Genomic DNA, 22,165 nt, shown 5'->3' with positions numbered 1-22,165 from the left:
AGCTTATTACTCTTGTTGATTGCAAGCTTAATTTATCAAAGCTCTTATAAAAGAAACGCAAACTTAATTATCTTATTATTACCTAACGCATAAAAAAAGAGACCCAAACGCTAATTGTAAGAGAATATAAGATGGATAAGCCAATTAAAAGAAAAGGCTAAGAAATATATATATATATATATATATATATATATATATATATATATATATATATATATATATATATATATATATATAGTATCAAACAGAACAGCATTTCATAAAAATGTTCAGTTAGGGAAAGTTAATTTGGAGGACTACATGCAATTTTCAATTTTTAATGCAAAATTAAAGATTAAAATGAAACTATAATTCTTTAATTTTAAATACTAAAATAATGAAAAACTATAAAGTAAAATTATTTCTTAAATCTTCCATTTTCAGTAATTGTTGGAAAAGAACTACTTTTTCTCGAATTATAAAAGCCGGCACCGGAGTTACTTTAGAACTCGGGTGAGTCCACTCACCCGAGCCAAGTCAACAGAAACTCGTCTCTCAGTCACTAATATAGAAATCGAAGCAAAAAGTAACATCATCGTCTCCTCCTGCTAGAGACAGATCTCAGATTCTGTACGCTAACGTAGAGAGGGAGAGAGAGAAAGAGAGAGATGGCAACTACGACGTCGTCTTCAAGCAATGAAGCGCCGGAGACGAAGAATAAGAAGAAGGAGTGTTTGGGTTGGATAGAGTGGTTAAGAGGGTGGTTCTATTTGATCTATGAAATGCTCTTTCAGCGCATCATGGCCAGCCATTTGCACAACCCCATGCCGCTCCCTCCCGTCAACGACCTCACTTGCATTGTCACAGGCTCCACCAGTGGCATTGGTCTCGAAATCGCAAGGTTCACTTCCCTTTAAATCCATTTTCATGCTTTTAAATGACGGGGTGTTGTTTTTGGGTGTAAAAACCCGAGCTTTGGAATTTTGATGAACTTGGGTTATCTGAGGTGGGCGGTTGTTGAGTGATCATGGGTGAAAGGTTGGTTTTGGGAAGTGGGTCTGTCTTGGTTTTGTGGTGGCGGTTTTAAAGGAGGGACCTTTGCGGCTGGTTTTGGAGATGGGTTATAAATGATGTTTACCGTTTTGGTTACTGTGCGAAGTGAGCCTTATTTACCATGGCTAGGTTGTTTGGCCCACTGTGGACCAGCTTGCAGTAGTTTTATGAGAGGTTTTCAATTGTTTCTTCAGGAGAATCTCCTTCACCTGTTGTAAGGTTCTCACTTGAGAACCAGGTGATCGTTTGGAGGAGGCTGACATGACTTCCAATTGTAAGAATTGGTTCTTATAGAAGCAATCTGGCCCTATGACTAAAAATAGTTTAATTAATCTTTTGGTCCTTATACTTGTGCCAACTTTTTCAATCTTTGTATTAAAAAATCTCTATGTTTTAGTTTCTATACTAGCAATTTTTTATGTTTTCGTCCTTATGTCTCCATTTTGTGTCAGTTTAATACTGCTGGAAAACTAGCAAGGACTAGTGCAAAAATTGGTTGGTACAGGGACCTAATGATAAAGCTCTTAGAGGCTGAAGTTGACACATATATAGAGACCAGAAGATATTAACCTTTAAAAAAATCATTTTCTGAAATAATGAGACAAGTGCTTAAATGACTTCATCATTGGAGTAGAGAATTCTTAAATCTGGTGAAACATGTAAGACCTGCTAAAAGTGAGTTAAGAACCTTCACTTTAAGTGTATCATTGGAGATGCGCTAACTAGTGGATAACAAATCTGTATTGATTTTAATTTATGTGTAAAGTTTGATTTATCATAATTCAATTATTTTCTTTTTTGTAAGTACTTCTTCAGAAGTTTCTTAAACTGGCTCTTATGTAAAGTGTATGGGTTTTTTTGTTTAAATTCTAGATTGGACATTAAGAAGTGTGAGCTTTTATGTTCAGAAAAAAATGGAGTGATGCATTTATTTAGTTGCTCTTCACATCGTGCAGGCAATTGGCACAGTCAGGTGCTCATGTTGTTATGGCCGTCAGGAACACAAAGGCAGCCCAGGAGTTGATCCAGAAGTGGCAGATTGACTCTTCAGGATTGAGTATTCCTCTTAATGTTGAGGTGACTTGTATATCCATTGCTCGTTATTGTGTGAGGAACATTAAATCCGCAATCTTGAGCATGCTTTGCTAAATCATCTATGATGATTATGATCCGTGGATCTTCTTATGTGTTTAACTGTGTTTGGGTTAACTTGTTTTGCTACAAGCTTTTATACATGACGCTCTGAGGAGAGATTTTGGTTGAATATTTGTTTTAAATGCCAGATAAGCTTAATTAACAAAGTGTTTTGGGATTACTTCTCGTCATTGACATTTCCTTTTGGCTCATGAAGGTAATGCAAGTTGATCTTCTCTCGTTGGACTCTGTTGTGAGGTTTGCTGAAGCATGGAATGCTCGTTCAGCACCCTTGCATGTTCTCATCAATAATGCTGGAATTTTTTCCATTGGAGGTTGGTATTTCATTTCTGATCAATCAAAGCTGTTCCTGTATTTTGGTCTTTTTGTTGTCAATCATTCTGAACTGGAAACAGCACCAACTATTGGTTCAATCCTTTAATGGTTTGAGTACTTTCAAGTAATTATAATTTTCCTTTTCTTTTTCATCAACTGTCGTGACAAAATTATCAGAGTTAACTATAATATCTTCTTGATTGGTTCTCATTGATCACAAATGTAACTAATCCATCCACTGTTTTTGTTCATATTCAGAGCCGCAAAAATTTTCAAAAGATGGTTATGAACAGCACTTGCAAGTGAATCATCTGGCTCCTGCGTTGCTTTCTATACTTCTTTTGCCATCCCTTATTAGGGGTTCTCCTAGTCGCATTGTTAATGTGAATTCCGTAGTAAGTCTCTCACTATTTGAGCATATTGTTATATGTCATAGCCCACAGGATTTAACCTGAGTTATTATCAGCGGTGGATGGAGGGAGGCCAAAATTCTGCCATATAAACACACCACTGTGGCTTTGGGCACTGCCATATAATCCATTAAGTGTTATTGCCTTTAATTTGTACTATATTAATATGCATGAAAACTTATTTTTGTTTGGCTAGAGGTTGGTTTGACTAATTCAACATTGATTACTTGTTCGTTTTTTATGCATGTTCTTAAAATATAATCAATCATCTAGGGCTATTCTGTTTGCAATGGTGAGGAATTCAGGATTAATGCTTTCTAGAATTCAAATTTAGTAGAAATTACTTATTATGAAAGGTTAAGTTAGTTTGGAAGACATCTTCTTTCTTATGTTTAGGTGTTTTTCTTGGGGCAGTGAATCCTGGTTGGTATGTTTCCTCTCACTGTTTTCTAGTAAAATTTGATTTTGAGTAAAAACCATGAGACACTTGTGACCCTACAATATGTACTGTTCATTAGTTCTGAGTTACTTTTTCAAGTAAATTAACGAGTTACAGAATTTTCTTCTGGTATATTATCAACTTTTTTATGACATTTTAATTAGCTTCAGACAACAATACCATTAAATACTCTTACTCAAATGTATCTTTCTATCCAATGCAAAATTATCAACGGTTTAGTTGTAAAAATACAATGCTATTTCTGAGGTTTCCCTTTATATACGTGTGTGATTCTTGCTGGATGAAATAATTGTATTCCAAAAATTCAAATATAGAATAAGTCATTTATTTGAACACTTGAAAAAGAGAGCAGGACATGAGTTGGACTTATAAAATTGTTGACAATCGATCAATTGGTGTATTCCAAAGAATTAAAAAATTGGATGCATAATATAAAGGAAACATGTAAATAAGTAATGAGTGCAGAAGTAAAGGCTGTAGATTGATATTTGGTAGGGATTTAATATTCTCTGTAATATTGTTGTTTTTCTGCTTAACTGTTCTATGAACTTTAACTTTTGAATGCTGATCACTCTTTTGTTGTCATCACAGTGGGTAAAGTAATTCCTGGAAAATAAAAAACGTATTTTGTTGTTATAAATTTTTATATTTTATTTTTTAACCTTTACTATTCTCTGACCTTAAGAAAATCTCAATGTGCTTTCTTTTCTTTTCCCCTCTTTTTCTGTAGATGCATCATGTTGGCTTTGTAGACACGGATGATATGAATGTCACATCTGGAAAAAGGAAATTTTCTAGTTTGGTAGGGTACTCAAGCAGCAAGTTGGCAGAGGTACATTTGGTTTAAATGTTTTTGTCAAATATCCATAGTTATTTTTGTTGCTGCTAAATCATATATGCTTAGCCTTATTTGTTGTCCACAATTCAACTGATAGTGGCTGGTCTTGATGCAAATTAAATGCATGTTTTCTTTCTGTGTGTGTAATGTTAACCATTTAATTATTACTAATCTCAATCTTGCATATTAATTTTTGCAGAATCGAAACAAAAATAAGCACACCATTATATGATTTTATACACAAGTGTTCAAAATTGTAGTGTATAATAATGTACACTAATTTTAGGATACTGGAGTACAAAATAATTATGGATTAATAAGAAAATTTTGTAACATTGATGGTGTATTTATTCATTTGGGAATATTTCTGTATTGTATTTTCAATGCTGCCCCATCACTAATACATCAACAGACTGGAGATATGTATGTATGTATGTGTGTATGTGTATATATATATATATATATATATATTTATGTATGTGTATATATATATATATATATATATATATATATATATATATATATATGTATTATGTATGTATGTATGTGTCTATGTATGTATGTTTGATGTATGTATGTTTGTATTGCGTTCTTCTCACTTTGGCTTTCCTATTTTCCTCTTTTTATACCCTTTTTATTATGGAGCATTTTTTTTTTGTATTAAATTGTACTATTATATTACTAATTAACCGATTATATAAAATGATTATCAATGTAAAATATACTTATGTATGTATGTTTTATTAATGTCTCTCCCTGTGTTTTTTCCTTTTTGTGTCGATTCTTAAAGTCTGGTTATTAATATCGACTTCTAAAATTTATTCTTACTGATAAATGTTGCAATATCACATGAAGAAGATGGATTGCTTGGTTTACCTCTCATCTTGAAGTTGTGAATGAAACAAGACTTGGCATTTTCTGTTGCAGATTATGTTTAGTAGTATTCTTAATAAACGACTCCCTGCTGAATCTGGCATCAGTGTATTGTGTGTATCGCCTGGAATTGTCCAGACCAATGTTGTAAGTCTTTTTAAAACTTGGAATGTATCTGGATGGAACATGTATGATTTTATTCTTAATCTTTCAATATGTAGTTTTGTTTTTACAAATATCTGTCAAATTGAATATAACTTTTACAGAAAACCTTCAGAAATAATCTTTTGCAAGAGATTAATTGCCCTGTTAATTTGCTCATGTCCTTTGCCAGTAGGAAAACGGATTAGGAAGGTACTATGTAGAAAATAAATGCTTTATAAACTATGATCCTCATAGATGTGTTGTGTTGATTATCTGCCTATCATTGAAGGAGCAGGTAGATGAAGAATTTTATGAAATTGTAGATAAGTATAGAAAGTTAATAATAAGCTATAAGGTTGAAGTCTCAAACATTACTTCAAGTAATATTTTAAAAAAACACTAAAACGCCATAAGTTAATGAGATAAGCTCAATTATCAAACCTTTATTTTGGTTTTAACAAACGTATAAGCCAGAGAAATGAGTTAGCTGAAATGATTTGTTCAGTACACTCTTGGAGTCCTCTTGGAATTGACCAAAAATAATTTATTCTGGTTTGGATAATTCAGGGTTATAATTTGTTATCATGTGATTTGTGGATTGAAATAGCTGATTTCAAATTTCAGGAATTGATAGAGATGACAAAATGGGTCACTCAGCCTGATGCAAGCTATTGGCTTTGGTTGGCTGGGCCAAAAAGGCCCGTTTTAATTTTGGCTTCTAAATGTTGTCCAAGCATGTTGAAAGCCCGATGTTTTGGGCTGAGAGGACTAAGCCTGAAAAAGGCTTTTAGGGTTAATTTGGGCTCAAAGTTCAAAGTCTAAACTATACATTTTATCTGATTGTTCAGCCCAATCCTTCCATTTTACCATTACTCTGTAGTTAAGTGAGACTTTTTAATTTCTTTGTTGCATGATGGGATATATGCAGTCATTGATTCCTTGATCTTTCTGCGCCATTTTATAAATCAAGCTTTTGTTTTTGCTTATATTTTCTACTCTATCTATTTCAGGCAAGAGATCTTCCAAAACTGGTTCAAGCTGCGTATCATTTGATCCCTTACTTCATCTTTAGTGCTCAAGAAGGTCTATTTCTTCAATATATTCAAACTAGAACTATAACAACCTAACAATCTTGAGTTTTTAAGACATCACGAATTACCATGACTGTTCCCTGTAATATTTGAGTTGTGATTGGATTTGGAACCCATTGTTCTAAAAAACATGATGAAATCATATGCTCTCTTTCCCTTTTCCGTTTCTCTTTTGGTTCTAACATTTTTGTATTCTTGAAATCATTTCCTTTCCTTTAGTTAAGTATTGGCAGCATAGTATTATGTAAACATTATCCGATGCTATAATCAACTGTCGTACCATATATTTGACGGAATGTTTTTGCAGAAGTAAAAGATGTTCAGGACTGACTTTGAATACATGTCACTTGTGCTGCAATGCAGGTGCAAGGAGTGCGCTTTTTGCTGCCACCGATCCTCAAGTTCCAGAGTATTGTGACATGTTGAAAGCAGACGAGTGGCCCGTTTGTGCCTTTATTTCTCAAGATTGTCGTCCAGCAAATCCATCAGAAGAAGCACACAGTGTTCAGACATCATATGAAGTTTGGGAGAAGACATTAGAGATGATTGGCCTTCCTTCAGATGCCGTGGAGAGGCTTTTAGACGGGGAAGAAGTTAAATGCCGTTATGGACAAGAACAGTAATCTAGTTTACAATGATGACTACAAAACAGTTGATTAGCCGAATTGTCGCCACGTGCTCGCCCTTGATCTGTGAGGGCACTTACATTATTTATAGATAGCAGTGAGCTTTTTCATTCTCAGTATGTGGGAGAGAAGAACCCTTCTTTAGTTTTGGACATCATATATGTACATCCATTTTGATCATATTTATGCACTAAATTGTCACTTGTTACTCATAATGGGAGAGAATTTAACCAAACAAGTGTTTTTGGCAATGGAACTTCTGATGGTCATCCATAGGAGTAAGAACTAAGTTAGTAAGCACTATGTTGTGATAGTTATTTTGACCATCCTCCAAAGTGGGTTACAACAACAGTGTTGCTTTCAATTTTGGAATTTATCTTGCAGTTCTTACTTCCTAAAGAGCTGTCACCTTGCTTGAGATCAACTTGTTCTATAAGTTCTCTAATTCATTAAAATTGTTTAACTTTCTTTGTTAGTCAGTAAAAAATGATTAAGTGGGACATAGAACTTCTCTAACCATGATTATAACTTTAGTTTTACCAAGTAATAAATAAATTAAGCAATGGTTTGATTATATCCTAGATCCGGTGTTTGTGCCATGATGCAAGGATTAACGGAGGAACAATTTGATGATGATGGCTTGGTTTGATCTGATAACTTAACTACCACTTTAATTTGTATAAGATTAACCAAGTTGGGGGAAAGTATGGTGGTTACATCATTTTATCTTTTCCATTCTTTATATGATCTGTTTTTAGAAAGCTGATATGATCAACTACTCGAACCAACAGGAATGTGTTCGGTAAATAATACTGACAAGAACAAGTATCAGATTCTTTAAACATCACTATACAATTTTTTTTTTCAATATTTAGAAAATAAATTCTGAAGTTGGTGATTGAACACGACGATGATTCCATTCAAAGAAGATTCATAAAATCTGAAATATTATGAAAAGTAGCTATCAAAGTGACTAAAACACCAATATCAAACATGATTATCAGTTAAGGAGTTACATTGATGTGGAGCTTCTGCCCATTTTCACAGTGATCATCAACTCCACATATGAACCATGCACCACCTTTCTCTAAAATTATTGAGTCGTTGCCACTGGTGAACCTTTTCATATATGAGTCCTTCATGCAACTCTCATAAACTGTGGAATCAACTTGCAATACATTATGTTGGCTGCTGTCATAATTGAACACTGGTAACAGAAGTATCAACATGTTTATATATATTTTGTTGAATATTAACTGTTAGTGAAAATGTTCAATTTTCGTGTAATAAAATATACAAAAAATGCCATATTTCTGGATAATATGCTATGAATGAGAAGATCTAGGTAAAATGTATGTATTGTATTTTGCAAAATTATTATGTTATTGACTCTGCAAATTTGATTTTAGTTTGTATGCAGTCATTTATGTTTTCTTGACAATTTTAATAAATCTAACTTTTAAACATGTAATTGGTAAAGGTAAGTATGTATGCTCTTAGATTAATTCAAAAAATATAAAATAAAATCATAAGGCTTTTTAAACTTTTATGAAACCAAAAGTATTAAGAGTGGCGGTGGTTATGAATCAATTATTTTTTTACTAAAAGTCGCCATAAAGTGTAATACTAATGTTTCTTTCAGATTAAAGTGACTTTTTACTCCATTAAACAATGAATCACTCATAAATCACAATCATGTTTGACACTATTTTCAAAGACATCAAGCAAATATATTGGTGTTTTCCCATGCATAATCAAACATACTGGTGACAATAAAATCTTTTCAGCTTCTCTGTATTATGTTCTAAATGTTACCAGTAAAAAGAACAAGTTAACAAAAAGAAAACGCTGGTAAAAATAAAAATAAAAAGAATGATAATACAACAACATGTGAAAGAGTATGTTAGTCATATTTCTTACTATGAAATGTGAAACTCTACCCTTACCTAGAACATCACCAACATGAAACTCTTTTCCATCACACCAGTTGTTGAAATCTACGAAGTCAATCCAACCATAACTGTCACCAACAATGTAATTTTCTCCCTTTGCATGAGGCACAATGAAGGAGGTTATGATGAAAAGATAGAACATGATTACTGTGGAGTAATTATAAGCCTCAACACCCATCTTTTGTTTTTCCTTTTCTTCTTTTCAATCTTAAGAGACTACAATATGACAAACGACCGTAGGATAAGAAAGAACATAATTCACCAAACGTTGGTGTCTCACAACATTCTGATGTCACAAATTAGGTAGTCACGTATATCGTGTTAATGTCTAGATAGTTAACAAAACATGTTAGGAAAATTGTAACTTCAGATAAAGTATTCAACACTTTTTGTACATTATAGATAGGTTTAAACCTCTTTTTGGTCCCTAAGTTATAAGCGGATATTCAGTTTAGTTCTCATTTTTAAAAATGTAAATCTTTGTCTTTAAGTTATAAAAAAATGTATCAAATGAGTCCTTTTTTGACTTGAAATACTGTTTTTGGTTGTTTCTTAACATCTGTTACATCTTTAGATTGCTCTAATTTGTTTCTTAATAATAACAACACTTTAGATTGTTCTTTATACTTTGACTATGAACATCAAAAAAGGACTCATTTGATACATTTTTTATAACTTAGGAACCAAAGGTTTACATTTTTAAAAACGGGGATTAAACTGAACATCCGCTCATAACTTAGGACAAAAAGAGGTTTAAACCTTATAGATATAAAAAAAATAGTTATAAACAGTATTGTTTACATATTATAATTTTGTTTGTTTGTGCAAGATATCTTATAGTTTCATAACCATTGTATGAAACACCTATCCAGTATCTACTTCTAAATATCATATTTCGAAGACTAAAAGATAACTGACTAACCTTTATGTATTTTTCATAAGCATCCATGATGATAATGTAATAAAGCTCACTGGTAAATAAATAAGAAGATTTTCATACGCTTTTAATTTTATCTGTTCAATTTACTCATTGTTTTTACGTTGTTCAGTTCAATCTATTATACTGATTATACGACTGACTTACGAAGAGTGACGTGATTTTTTATTATTTGTTTTGTGGGGTATGTGAGAAATATGCCTCTTATCATTAGCATGGAAACTGTCACTGGTTTTGATTTGGTTTGATTTGAAATTTGGAAAAGAGACAGATACTTACAAATCAAACGTTTGATAGAAAATGATAACATTTTATTGAAGTAGGGCACTGTGTGAGATTTGAAATTGACGTTTTTGTTGGAAAATGAAGCCTAAAACAAGGTATAGTAGCAACTTCAAATTTCAAAATACGCAAAAGACCCTACCATCTTAAAAGACTTGCCAAAACACAATTCAATGACGGAATCCAACGCATGTTTCCAGCTAACCACTAAAGAAATTTGGTTATCCTTGTACACACCAAACTTCCATTTTTAAAGAGTTTCAAGTGCACTGATATACATCAGTTGTTACTAGTTATGGAATGCATGTTTTAAGTTTGATTAATTGAAGTGAAACTAGTAATGTGATCTTCATCTTGTAAGTTGGAGTTATTAAATGTGTGAAAAAGTGAAAAAGTAAATGATGGATAAAATGACATCAAAGTTGGTTTGGTGCTTGAACTATTATATAGCTCTTGTAAGATGGATCTCAGACTTTTTGTTAACTAATAACATAATATTGCAGAATTGATGAACTTAAATAGTGGAGGCAAAGGTAGAGAGACACACTCTAGCTTTTACAAAGATGATGTTAACTGATCTACAATTAGTTTGTCATGGATTCAGCTAGAGGGTCCTCATGCATTTCTATCTTGAAAGGCCTCATGTTGGAATGTACACCATGGCTTATAAGTAAACCTAGTAGGCTACTGCTGCTACCTTTAAAGTACCAAAAAGTATGCATATAAATTTTGATAGAACTTTTGTGGACTCCAAAAAAACTACCAGTCATCACACTCATCAAGCACAGGTTGGATTAGTGCCACACAATAACAAATCCATGTTCTTCAGCTTTTTCCACAAACTAGGGGATTTCTTCCCATCAAATCTCTTCCTAGAAGAATTACCATCTTTCCACTTGAACCTCCTAAACTTATCCATCTGAACACAAACCTCCAAAGCTATCCCCTCCCCACTCTTCCCTTTGTTACCATCTTGACCATCTCTTCTAAGAAGTTTCTCATAGTACTCCTTGTTCCTCTTCTCCAAGCCATGTATCTGTGCTTGAAGATCTTCAATTTTCCTGTGTAGCATGTACACCCTATGATCCTCCCTCATCTTCAGCACACACTTTGCCAGCTCACCCGCCTTTCTCTTGATGAAAACTGATTCAGATGCCAGCTCTTTGTTCTCTTCCACCAAAGTGTTGATTCTGTAACTCAAACTAGCATTCTCATTCAACAGAACGATCCTCTCAGATTCCAACACCTCAAGAAGACTCTTTTGTAGCTCACTTTTTCTCGATGACTCACAATACCTCCTCTCCATGACACCAACCTCGTGCATCAACAAGTCATACTCAACATTCCTGACCACAAGCTCGGCAACAACGGCATCAACATCAAGCATGGAGCTCTTAGCGAGAAGAACAGGCATCACTAGGTGTGGAGGGTGTTGGTAGGAGATTGAGCTCTCTATATCTGAATCAAAGTGGCTCACGCCACTCGTTTCTTCCTGGTCAGAGAAGCCTTCATCAACAGCTGAGACTTGGGAAGAGTGTCTACTATGATGCTTGTGTTTGGCCAGTGTTTGAATGTAACGATCAGATAAGGTTATGTAGCCATTATACAAGTCCTGCAACAGGGACAGTAGCTGGGGTCTCTTTTGGTAGTAGGATTCTGCTCTTTCAGCAAACGTATCACCAATTTCTTCTTCTTCGGTTGTACTCATTGTCAACACTTTCATCCTCTCCTCTAATTCTGCCATCAAACACCAATAGTTTCACATTTCCATTAGCACAACAATAAAAACAAAAGACCCTTTTCTTTTCTCACTAGGTGAGGCTGGCTACATAGATCAAACAACCCTTTTCAGTGCAATTAAAAAAAGACTGCATGCTTTTTTTGCATCAGTAATTACAAGAACAAGAGCACAGAGAACAATGTTTTTCCTTACCGGGTTTACACAAGTCCATAGCTTCAGAACCATTAAGTTTGAACTTGTAAAAAGATTGACAAATGGGATGTACCACAAAGGAGGTTAAATAGACCCTATCCAAACTTGGTTGATGAGTAATCGAGCACTGAGAAAGGGACATGTTACCAAACCATGACACCATAAAAGGGAACACTGACAAAACCTATAAATAATTCTGGTACGCAAGATAAAACGTTACAAGGAAATTAAATAGTGCAGGGCTAAATTTGAAAACAGAATTTGAATTTGCAACACGAGTTAGCCACAAGGGTATGGCACATTGCCACTCTAGTGTCTGGTCTAGAGTTACATCTACTACCTCTAGTTTTGAATGCAAAGGTCAAAATCATGTACTATACCTGAGCATGTGCACTGTTGACAGAAAAGCTAACGTTCTCCAACTTTCAAATTTTTTAAGGGTAAAGCCAATAAAGTTTAGGGGAATATGAGCACAGGCCACGAGGCAAAATGGAAAAGTCACCATTACAAATGCCACCAAAATCTAATGTGCACTGCAGCAAGGCAAGTGACGTGGCCAGAAATCAATGAGTTGTGTGTGTGACCACCAGGTCCATTCTAGTTTCAAAATTTGAAACACAAGATGAGTGTCCAAAAAGCACCGCAAAGGCCAAACAAAAGAACAAAAGGGTATGAGAAAGGGACAATGGATCAATCGCCAGAACAGGGACAATGGGTATACAAGTCTAGTTCAAATCAAATTGGAAATTTGAAAACAAAAACACACCAAAAAGATAGATAGACCTGTCAACAGCCTCCTATACGAAAAGATATAAACTTTATATAAGTTTTTCCTCCCCAGAATCCATGCACCTAGTACACAGTAAATAACACAAGGGAAAAATGAAATTTCTTTAGTTAAAACTGCAATCTTTCGAAAATCTAGAAAAAAATCAATTTTTTAAAGGCGCGTGAAAAAGGGCGCGTGGGAAGTGGCGTCTGATGATAAGAAATTGCAGAAGGAAAATAGTTATGTACGGCATTGTTGTTTCCAATGAGGAGTTGGACATTTGACAGTTGACAGGGACATGTCCTGTATGGGGGATTCTTCTCTTTCATTTCTCTCTTCTTCCTTCCATTCATTGATGAATGCCAGAAAAAGGTTTCCACCGTTTCAACATTACCTGTACCACACCTAATGCATGTGATTTCATTTATTTCAGATTTCTTCTTATTTCCTTCATTTATTAGGGTTTTTCGCACCAGAATGATTCAATTTGCTTTTAAAACTTAATAGGAGAGTTCCCATATGAATAATTTGTGGTACATTACAGTGAATCTAAATTAAAAAAGCTTATATAGATATTCCAACATAATTAAAAAAAGTAAAAATAGAAGTACTACATCAAAGTATTACTCACATCAGTAACTTTTAAAGTTTTACACATATCCATAATTCTGAAAATAAATTACAGCATTATGTTGTAAAAGCCGCCTTCACTAGTATTAATATTAGTATACAACTATTAATTGATACACATTCCATTATTAAGTTAAAGGGTACTTGGTAACAAAACAGACAAAAAACAAAGAGATGGGAGTTGCAACGTTGAGTTTTACTTGGTTAAAGAAAGTCTGGTTTTGTTGGTAGAGTAGGGTAAAATTAATGCATACCAGAAATGTTGGTGAGAAGCCAGGAGGGCATGTTATTGCTGAGGATGCTCTTGTCCTTGGACCCTTTAGTGGATGATGAGTGAAGCAATGTGAAATTTGAAATCACCTTTTCCTTGCCCATGTTGGGGTCCCTCACCATCAATATCCTTGCTTCAAGCCCCCCTATGCAGTGCAATCATAACACATTGGATCAAAACAACAACAGAATCTTTGGAAAAGGCCTGCTGCCAGAAATAGAGGGTCCTTTGAATTTAAGAAGGATGAACAAGGCACAGAACAAAAGAAAAACAAAAAAAGCATACAGAAATTAAGAAGGTATGAATATTGAAATTAAGAAGGTAAACACAACACAAACACATAAACAAGCGCAGATCTCCATAGACAATTCAGAGCAACTAATTACTAATAAAGTATTGCAAAACTTCACACTGCACAAAGCCAAATTGTTTAAAATATGAGGAAGGGTGCAATCTGAACATTCAGAATATAGCAAATAGCCCAAATCCCGAGGGATTTTAAACCTGAGAATTCTGAGATTCTAAAAGGGAAATTTCCTATTTTTTATAAGTCTTCAAATTCTGTAGCTAAACCGGGAATCAATGAAGATAATGTGACCGACGTGACGACCTCAAAGAACACATATGTAAAGATTCAGGAACCAACAACAGAAGAATAACAAAAAAACCATGAACTACATTATTGTTTTTTTTTTCATATTCTGTTTTAATGGCAGAGAAAAACAGAGGAAGAGGGAGAGAAAAAGTCGAAAACTTTTTAACATTCGTCACCAAATTTGAAAACTGAAACACACCCATTAAAGAGCAGATACATTGTTAAACAATGCAGCAAGCGGCAATCTCATGGCCCCTCAAGAATCACGTTCATAGTCACATAGTACTCTGCTAATATCCCAGAAAAAAAAAAGCAGGACATAATAATGAACTTTTAAAATTATAAAACAAACAATGGTAAAGACAAATCCAAGAACTGTAGCAGAATTGATAGACAAAATCAGTGGAAGAAGAACAGAAGAAGAAACTCACTGTGAGAAGTGCAGGATGAAGGGTTGAAATGCAGCTCTAGAAGCGCAGAGGAAGTTGATTTGAAAGAAAGTTATGTATGTTTATGTGAGTGATGATAAAAAAGAAAAGCGATTGATAGAAAGAGTGGGACCAAAGGAAGAGGAGTGAGAAAATCTCGAGTGTCGCAGTCCAATAGCAACAACAAATAGTCAAAAGCATTAACTCAAAATTCTGGAGTACAGTGTGACACTGTAACAATCTTCACCAAAAAATATTCTATTTTCTAAAATTTATGATAAGTGATATGCTAGTTTTGGACTTTCATATAATTATTTGATTTGTTGAGATTTGGTTTTGTCTTGATTCTGTGATCTTCTTCATGTTTAGGTATTTGTTTCCACATAGTTGTTATTTGGGTGAAGAATACTGTTTCAGTGGGATTTGGTTGAGTGTGATCGCATTATGAAGAACTTTTAGCTGTGTTTTGATGTTTCACTGAACCAATTACATAATAATATATAAATGATATTTAAATATTATAAAAAATGTTATCTAATTATCATTATTTATGTTAAAATATATTTTCGTATGGTTTGATTCACCTAAATTTCGTGTTTATCAAATGTCATATATATGGTTTACAATATAATTACGTAATCCAATTAACGTTATTCTATTCGATTTTCGTTTATATATTTGATTCTCTTATAACAACATATTTTCTTTCTTTTATTATTTGTTTTTATTGCCAATCAGAACATACTATTAATTCTAACAAACTCTTCTACAAAGAAAGATACATCATTTATAATTCTAACTAAAGTAGAAATACTAGATAACCAACAAAGTTATAATCCACACACAAGTTATTTCTAAATCAATCATAATCACTTCTAAAATTTTCATTTCTCTCTCTTAATTCAAATAATTTACTTTTTTTGTTTTATTTTTTCTCCCATAAATTTTGTCTAAACAATGACTTAGGCCTTGATTTTAAGGTGAAAAAGATATAAAAGATTAAAAAAAAAAGAAAAAGAGTGAAAACATGCTAAATAATAAATAATAAATAAAAGAAATGAAAGGAATACACATTAAATCTTTTTATATACATAATAAAGTATTTGACATTTTTTGTATCATCTATATTGAATTCTCTCAATCCTCACCTTTAATATCTTCAATATGTATCTAATCTTATGATTAAAAATTAAGTTAAATCATAATATATAAGTAGAGAAGAAACTGGCCTACTAAACTATTTTCAGAGTTATACTTAAATTTTATTATTTAAGTAATCTTTAAATACAAATGTGTTAGTTGTCAATAATTTATTTTTTAAATTATTTTATCTATTTCCTTAATTAATTTTTCTCATTAAAAAGAAAATTTTTAAACATAAATTCAAACATACCACTTATCAAAAAAATTTATTAAAAAAATTATCAAAATAAGATCATCATATATAATACTTTCTCTCTTGTACCTCCTTTCTTTTTCTTTAACCATTAACGTTTACTGCTAAGTTTGTTCGAATGTATAAATAATCGTATCAGTCACTTACTGAATCAAGAAATTAGACCAAACTTATATAATTTGCCCAATATTTTAAAATAACAAAATTGATTGATTGGAAGACATAATAAAAAATGTGATAAGTGTTAAAGTGTGTGCAAATCACAATATTCAAACACATCTCATGATACTACACAAACAGATGGATGGTCTTATATTCTGCATCTTTGACAGTACAAGAAGCAAAAATACATTACTGATATGAGATTAAGATGCTACTCTTGTGATAATCAAGCAGTTTCATTGTGATTTTGATTTCCCCCACTACCCTATTTCTGCAAGAGTTTAACTTATATACATTTTCAATATAAAGTATTTTTATACATTATCAGACAAGACTTTACCTTATCATCATCACATGATGATAAAATGGTTAAATCTTATCAGATAGCTACCTGCACAAAAATACTTTAGATTAAGAGTGTATATAAATTAACATGAAGAAGACCCTTTTGATGAATTATTTTCCTAGCTCAAGGGCACCATCATTATGAGAGATCCAACTGTGTTTCTCTTCCTCCTCTTGCTGTTTCAGAGTCTCATAGAGAGGAGCATTTCTTGTCTCAGGTAGCCACATGCTCAAAACTCCACTAGAAATTGCAAAGCCTCCAAACACAAGAAAAGAAAGAGAGGGACTCAAACGGCCCAACACAACCAGCAAAGGGGCCACAGAAGCCCCCAACATTATGGCCTGCCGCAACATTGACACAGCAAAGTTCCTAACATTGGTAGGAAAAAGTTCCACACAATATATGTACAAAATATCAAATGTTGTGGAAGCCCCCATGAATCCTATTCCTTCAATGATCAACTGGCCCCAACTACCTCCTCCATGATTGTTCTGCACTTTTGACGTTCCTCCTTTGTGTGAAAAAAATGTGCATAGGATGGAGGACACTGCAGCTATGTAAGAAGACACAGATAACAGCAAACGTCTGTTGGTAAACCCCAGGAGGAAGGTTCCAATCACCACAGCAGGAATCTCCATCACTGCATTGATTGCTACTGAGACATAAAGGTTGAAGTTCAAGTTTTCTACATTGAGTTGAACTCCATAGTAAACAAAGCCAACTCCAAAGCCAGCTAACATAACAGTGATCATTCTTATGGCTGCCCATTTTGTGGTCCAAAGTTTCTCTCTATTGTTTGGAGTTATTTCAGCACCTTCACTGGTGGTGCATGGTGCAGCATTTGATGATCCAGTAGGGTCGGTTAAAGAGAGGTTGCTGGGGAGTTTTTGCTTCCCATTGAGTCTTGCAAACCTGTCCAAAACCTGAAGGGCCTCTTTGGTTCTCCCTTTTATGAGGAGCCAACGTGGGGATTCTGAGACTAAAGGTAGGAGTAGGACAGCATATGCTAGTGGAAGAAGGGACAAGACTTTGTACAAGCTCCTCCAATGTGTTCTGGTTGGATAGGCCACAAGGGGGAGTGTGAGGAAGCCTACTGTAAAGAAAAAGAAACCGTATTGGCCTACTTGGCCACGCCACTTGCGGCCTACTGATTCTGTGGTGAGCACAAGACAGCATATGCCAATTCCTGACCTTGCAAAGCCATTGGTGAACCGGAAGAAGGCATAGGTCCAAATGTCTGGAGACAGAGAGGTGGCAAAGGCAGTGATGGAGGTTAAGATGCAGGAAAGTTGCACTGTTCTTTTTCTTCCTAACCATGTATCAGATAGGTGGCCATACACACCAGACCCTGCAATAAATGCATGTAGATGATTGTTATCGGTGTTACAATCAGCAAATTTAGTTACAGTTTAAACAATTATACCTTCAATCAATCACAGATTTTCCTGAGTACAACTTTTAAGATTTATATGCTCTTAGATGATTAATAGTGTAAAATCTTTTATGGTATCTTTGCCTGGAATATTTTCTCATTAGTTATGTAATTTTCTCTCCAGAATATGATACATGGTTATGCAGACTTGGTTTCACATTGCCTTTTTACTGGACAAAAGGTCAAATCATGGGAGACAGAAAAATCTTACCATTGGTTTTGTAGTAGATAGGTAAAGGTAACAGAAATGAACTGAAAACATGTTTACATGACGTGTTTTGTAGGAAAACTACAGAAAAATGACACTGGGCAGGGATAAAAAATGATTTTACACCTTGATATGGGGGTTTTCAGGACAGTTTTTTTATAAGTAGGTAAAATAATGAATGGTAGATAATATGAATTTTTATATACTGTAATTGTGATAGAAGTTATAATAGTTAATATCGTGATTTTCAATTATTCTTTTATCGTACAGTAAGATAATAAGAAAACAAGTTAACGAGTTAAACAGTGGGAGAACAACATTTTTTTGGACTAGGATTTATGGAAGAGTGTTATTATATAAAACATCCATTACAAAGACAGCCAGTCATAACTTTTCATCCACTAAATTTGTCCAAAAATATTCGATGGGCCATAATCATATTAAAAAGATGTTGCAGAGTTTCACATATATAAATGGTTTACAACTATTTATCTAATAGAGTTGCGTGTACTTGCTTACTTTTACTATATTATGGCTAAAGTTGTAACAGATTAAAAGAGCTCTAATAAAGGAGAAAGCAACCCTTGTGCAAACTAATACTGCAAGACAAATTGATAAAAGAAAACGTTCTAGTCAGTGGGGTAGAGTGCACATGGTTCAGTAATCAGAAATGATTCTTTGAGACAACTAAATTTTTTACATTCATTTGATATTATCTTTATTTATTTTTTACTCTTTTTTTTCTTGAAAAACTACAAAACTTTACACTTTTTGAACCATTTTACTCTTATATTTTGTTTGAAATGAATGTAAAAGTGTGTCATGATATTATCACTCTTCAGTTGACGTAACAAAGAAAAATTGTCAGCATAGTATTACTAACAACACCACTTAACATTCAATTCACCATGACTAGCATATTTACAAAACTGATAGTGAAAAAAGTGAAACTCATCACAAAATTTGAGCTAATTAGACTAAAGAGCATGTTACTTGTTATTCATTCCTTGTAAAACAAAAGAACAAGCAATGTGTATTTATCAGTTGATGTTTAATGAGATTCAAAAAAAATATGAATGAGGCTTGTTGAAAGAAATGAAACTCATCCTTTTTGTTTCAAGAAACTTGAACTGATGTGTTACACAGTATGATACCATCATTGCTCTGAGAACAAAAGAACAAGGAAAAGGAATATGTATACCTATGAGAGAGCCAAGGAAGTAGACTGAAGCAGGCAAAGCAGCCAGAAACCTTCTATCACATACAAGATTCCACTCTGCTATGGTGGAACTAGTATGGCCACCAACCCATTCCCAAGTCCCTGATACCAACTCACATACAGAACCAGTGTTGCTGCTGCTGTTGTTGTAACCTCGACACAATCCACTTTTGCACCTCCAAGGTGGTTGAGCATCAGTGAAGATTGTCACCAAAGTACTCTGAGCATCAAATATCCATGCCAATGACACCAAGAGCACATGCACCAGCTGAGAAAATCCTAAGGAACCAACATATTCCTCCACCACCTCATCCACAGTGAGCTCAAGTTTGGCCTCACTTCCCTCCAAATTTGTGCCACCCTTAACCAGCGTTTGCTCCTCTTCCATCATGGTTCCTACAATCAAAGAAAAGGGAAACCAATCAGTTCCTACCTTGATCCAAATGTAAGTATATCCACATGTATATATATACATATTTTGTTGCTGACATTACTCTATACAGAGGTTTCGTTAAAAAATAATGGGGTGACATGACATCTAACACATAAAACACCCCTTTTTTTTGTGTATATAATAAATAAAATACTGGTTTGGAAAATATGTGCTGAGTGTTTCTAGTGAAACAGTTTTGGTGGATGCACTGTGTTTGGGGTGAAAGTGAGTGGTAGTGGAGGGATACCAACTAGAATATACCATATGCCAAAATTTGATGACAGACGTATCATACGAAAACAGCACCTAGAATATAGAATTAATTGGTGGGATAATGTGGAACAAAGTGATGGAAGATTGATGAGTTATTGCTAATGGTAATGGATGAATCCGGGGCCCATAGTATTCACATTTGTGGTGGTTGGTGCAAGAATCAAGAAGAGAGTTAGTGATAGTTCAATATATGATCCTGAGAAAAAAAAGCACACTGAATAATATGTATATATAATAAGCATGAAAGGGTTCTGAGAAGAGAAGTTTTGGCGTTTGAGAATCAAAATCTGCCACACCTTTTGAATGAAAAGAGTGGAAGTTTGGATGAGCAGAGCTAGAAAATTGACATGCTGTTCTTAGATACTGAAAAAATGGCTGATATCTTGGCCATGAAACAAACATATGGCGTGCATATTTAAATTGTTGGGGTGAGTTTGTTACTTTGTTTTGAGAGATATTCATTATCCATAGCACTTGTTATTTAGATTTTGACACAAATTGTTTTCACCATTTATATTCAATTTAAACACTTTTATTGCTAATATGATAATATATTTTTTTTTTTAATTTTTAAAATTTTATTGACTTGTGAATAATGATACTTTATATAAAAACTTATATAAATTATTTACGGCATTAGATGGTATTTTGTAAAATATTCCAAGTGGGGTTATTTACAAATCATTGATCTGTCGTGATTGTCACATTTTGATACACATTTAAATTATCATTTCTTAAATTATTTATTACTTGTAGTTTGATCTTCTTAGCCATGAATTATGCAAAAGGAAAGGGTTTGGTGAAGTTTTAATCCTGAAAATCATGCGTCAATTAAAGCATAAAATTTTCTTTTGAAATTGTTTTCTTACGATAATGACAACAATTAAAGATAAGCTAGAACCAAATTTTCATTCATTTTGCATTTTAAATATTGGGTGAAAAATTGTATTTTTTTTCGTAAATGCTAAAAGCACCTTTATTTTACTCTCTTTTGTTCTCACTCGAATGAAGGAAAATATTCTATTTTTGGAGACTCCTCAAAATTATTAACACTGATTTGTCATTCCACATAAATTTTGAGATATAACTTTCACGAAACTATGAATAAGGTGGTTTAAATAGTATACTCTTTCACGAATTTTGGACACTAATTTCTCATTCTACATAAATTTTTAAATATATCTTTCACGAAACTATGAATAAGGTGGTTAAATAATATACTCTTTCACGAATTTTGGACACTAATTTCTTATTCCACATAAATTTTTAGATGTAACTTTTACGAAACTATGAATAAGTGCTTAAATAATATACTATTGCGAAAATATACGATATAAAATTGCACAAATATATATATATATATATATATATATATATATAATTTTAATTAATATTATTAAAATAGGTTGAAACTCGTGAATCAATTCGATTTATCATGGATTTAGATCAAATTGGATTGAAAAAAATTTAAAATTTCGATACAATCAATTTTGAGCTCGACCCATTAAAAACTTGAATCATTCGATTGAATCTATGATGAACCAGATTAATTCACCAATCAATCTAATTTTATTTTTTATGTTTGCTTATGCCTCGTATTTGAAGTTTATGATAATTTTAGACTGTATTTTATTTTATTTTATTTTGAATTGTTTGTGAAACTTAACATCATATTAGGTTAAAATTTATTTATATTTAAATTAGTATTTTTTAATTAAAAAAAACTATAATTACATGAATCAATGTGTCAATTCGTATAATTCATCAACCCATGAATCAAATTAGGTTTGAGATTTTTTCCAAATTACTAACAAGTGAATCAAGTTAAATTGACTTATTAAATAACTAACCTATTATGAAGTGAGTCGAATTGAACCATATAATTTATTTTAACAACACTAATATTAAGTACATTTTTGTAATAGAACAAATAATCACATCTTAAATATTTTTTA

At 33.1% G+C, this 22,165-nt stretch overlaps 4 protein-coding genes across 13 annotated transcripts; 1 reads left to right on the top strand and 3 right to left on the bottom strand.

Moving 5' to 3' along the window:
* The first annotated feature begins 448 nt into the window (after positions 1-448).
* LOC106774839 (retinol dehydrogenase 12) lies at positions 449-7,362 on the top strand. 2 transcript variants are annotated; one of them, XM_014661873.2, is made up of 8 exons: positions 449-880; positions 1,989-2,109; positions 2,384-2,501; positions 2,761-2,897; positions 4,103-4,204; positions 5,138-5,230; positions 6,238-6,310; positions 6,682-7,362. In XM_014661873.2, exons 1-8 carry the CDS (start codon positions 648-650, stop codon positions 6,939-6,941), a joined length of 1,137 nt encoding a protein of 378 aa, XP_014517359.1. In that variant the 5' UTR covers positions 449-647; the 3' UTR covers positions 6,942-7,362. The 2 variants fall into 2 exon arrangements, with proteins under 2 accessions (XP_014517359.1, XP_022639762.1); XM_022784041.1 differs by lacking the exon at positions 5,138-5,230.
* Positions 7,363-7,866: 504 nt separating this feature from the next.
* LOC106756879 (mavicyanin) lies at positions 7,867-9,088 on the bottom strand. Of its 2 annotated transcripts, none has more exons than XM_014639482.2 (2): positions 8,891-9,088; positions 7,867-8,151 (listed from the first exon to the last, which is right to left on the bottom strand). In XM_014639482.2, exons 1-2 carry the CDS (start codon positions 9,072-9,074, stop codon positions 7,949-7,951), a joined length of 387 nt encoding a protein of 128 aa, XP_014494968.1. In that variant the 5' UTR covers positions 9,075-9,088; the 3' UTR covers positions 7,867-7,948. The 2 variants fall into 2 exon arrangements, with proteins under 2 accessions (XP_014494968.1, XP_022633849.1); XM_022778128.1 differs by having other exon boundaries at positions 7,867-8,100.
* Positions 9,089-10,588: 1,500 nt separating this feature from the next.
* LOC106765736 (kinase-interacting family protein) lies at positions 10,589-14,905 on the bottom strand. Of its 5 annotated transcripts, none has more exons than XM_022784037.1 (3): positions 14,745-14,905; positions 13,702-13,944; positions 10,589-11,852 (listed from the first exon to the last, which is right to left on the bottom strand). In XM_022784037.1, the coding sequence occupies exons 2-3, from the start codon at positions 13,838-13,840 to the stop codon at positions 10,894-10,896; spliced, it is 1,098 nt and encodes a 365-aa protein (XP_022639758.1). In that variant the 5' UTR covers positions 13,841-13,944; positions 14,745-14,905; the 3' UTR covers positions 10,589-10,893. The 5 variants fall into 5 exon arrangements, with proteins under 5 accessions (XP_022639758.1, XP_014506134.1, XP_022639761.1 ...); XM_014650648.2 differs by having other exon boundaries at positions 13,702-13,925; XM_022784040.1 differs by having other exon boundaries at positions 13,702-13,922.
* Positions 14,906-16,423: 1,518 nt separating this feature from the next.
* On the bottom strand, positions 16,424-20,690 carry LOC106774067 (organic cation/carnitine transporter 1). 4 transcript variants are annotated; one of them, XM_022784028.1, is made up of 4 exons: positions 20,507-20,690; positions 20,199-20,406; positions 19,487-19,900; positions 16,424-17,993 (listed from the first exon to the last, which is right to left on the bottom strand). In XM_022784028.1, exons 3-4 carry the CDS (start codon positions 19,893-19,895, stop codon positions 16,756-16,758), a joined length of 1,647 nt encoding a protein of 548 aa, XP_022639749.1. In that variant the 5' UTR covers positions 19,896-19,900; positions 20,199-20,406; positions 20,507-20,690; the 3' UTR covers positions 16,424-16,755. The 4 variants fall into 4 exon arrangements, with proteins under 4 accessions (XP_022639749.1, XP_022639747.1, XP_014516420.1 ...); XM_022784026.1 differs by having other exon boundaries at positions 20,244-20,406; XM_014660934.2 differs by having other exon boundaries at positions 20,244-20,308.
* Positions 20,691-22,165: the final 1,475 nt, after the last annotated feature.

Source organism: Vigna radiata, chromosome 1 (assembly GCF_000741045.1).
Source record: "Vigna radiata var. radiata cultivar VC1973A chromosome 1, Vradiata_ver6, whole genome shotgun sequence".
Lineage (NCBI taxonomy): Eukaryota > Viridiplantae > Streptophyta > Magnoliopsida > Fabales > Fabaceae > Vigna > Vigna radiata.
Note: the sequence above shows the minus strand (reverse complement) of the source record. Positions and strands in the feature narration are given on the sequence as shown.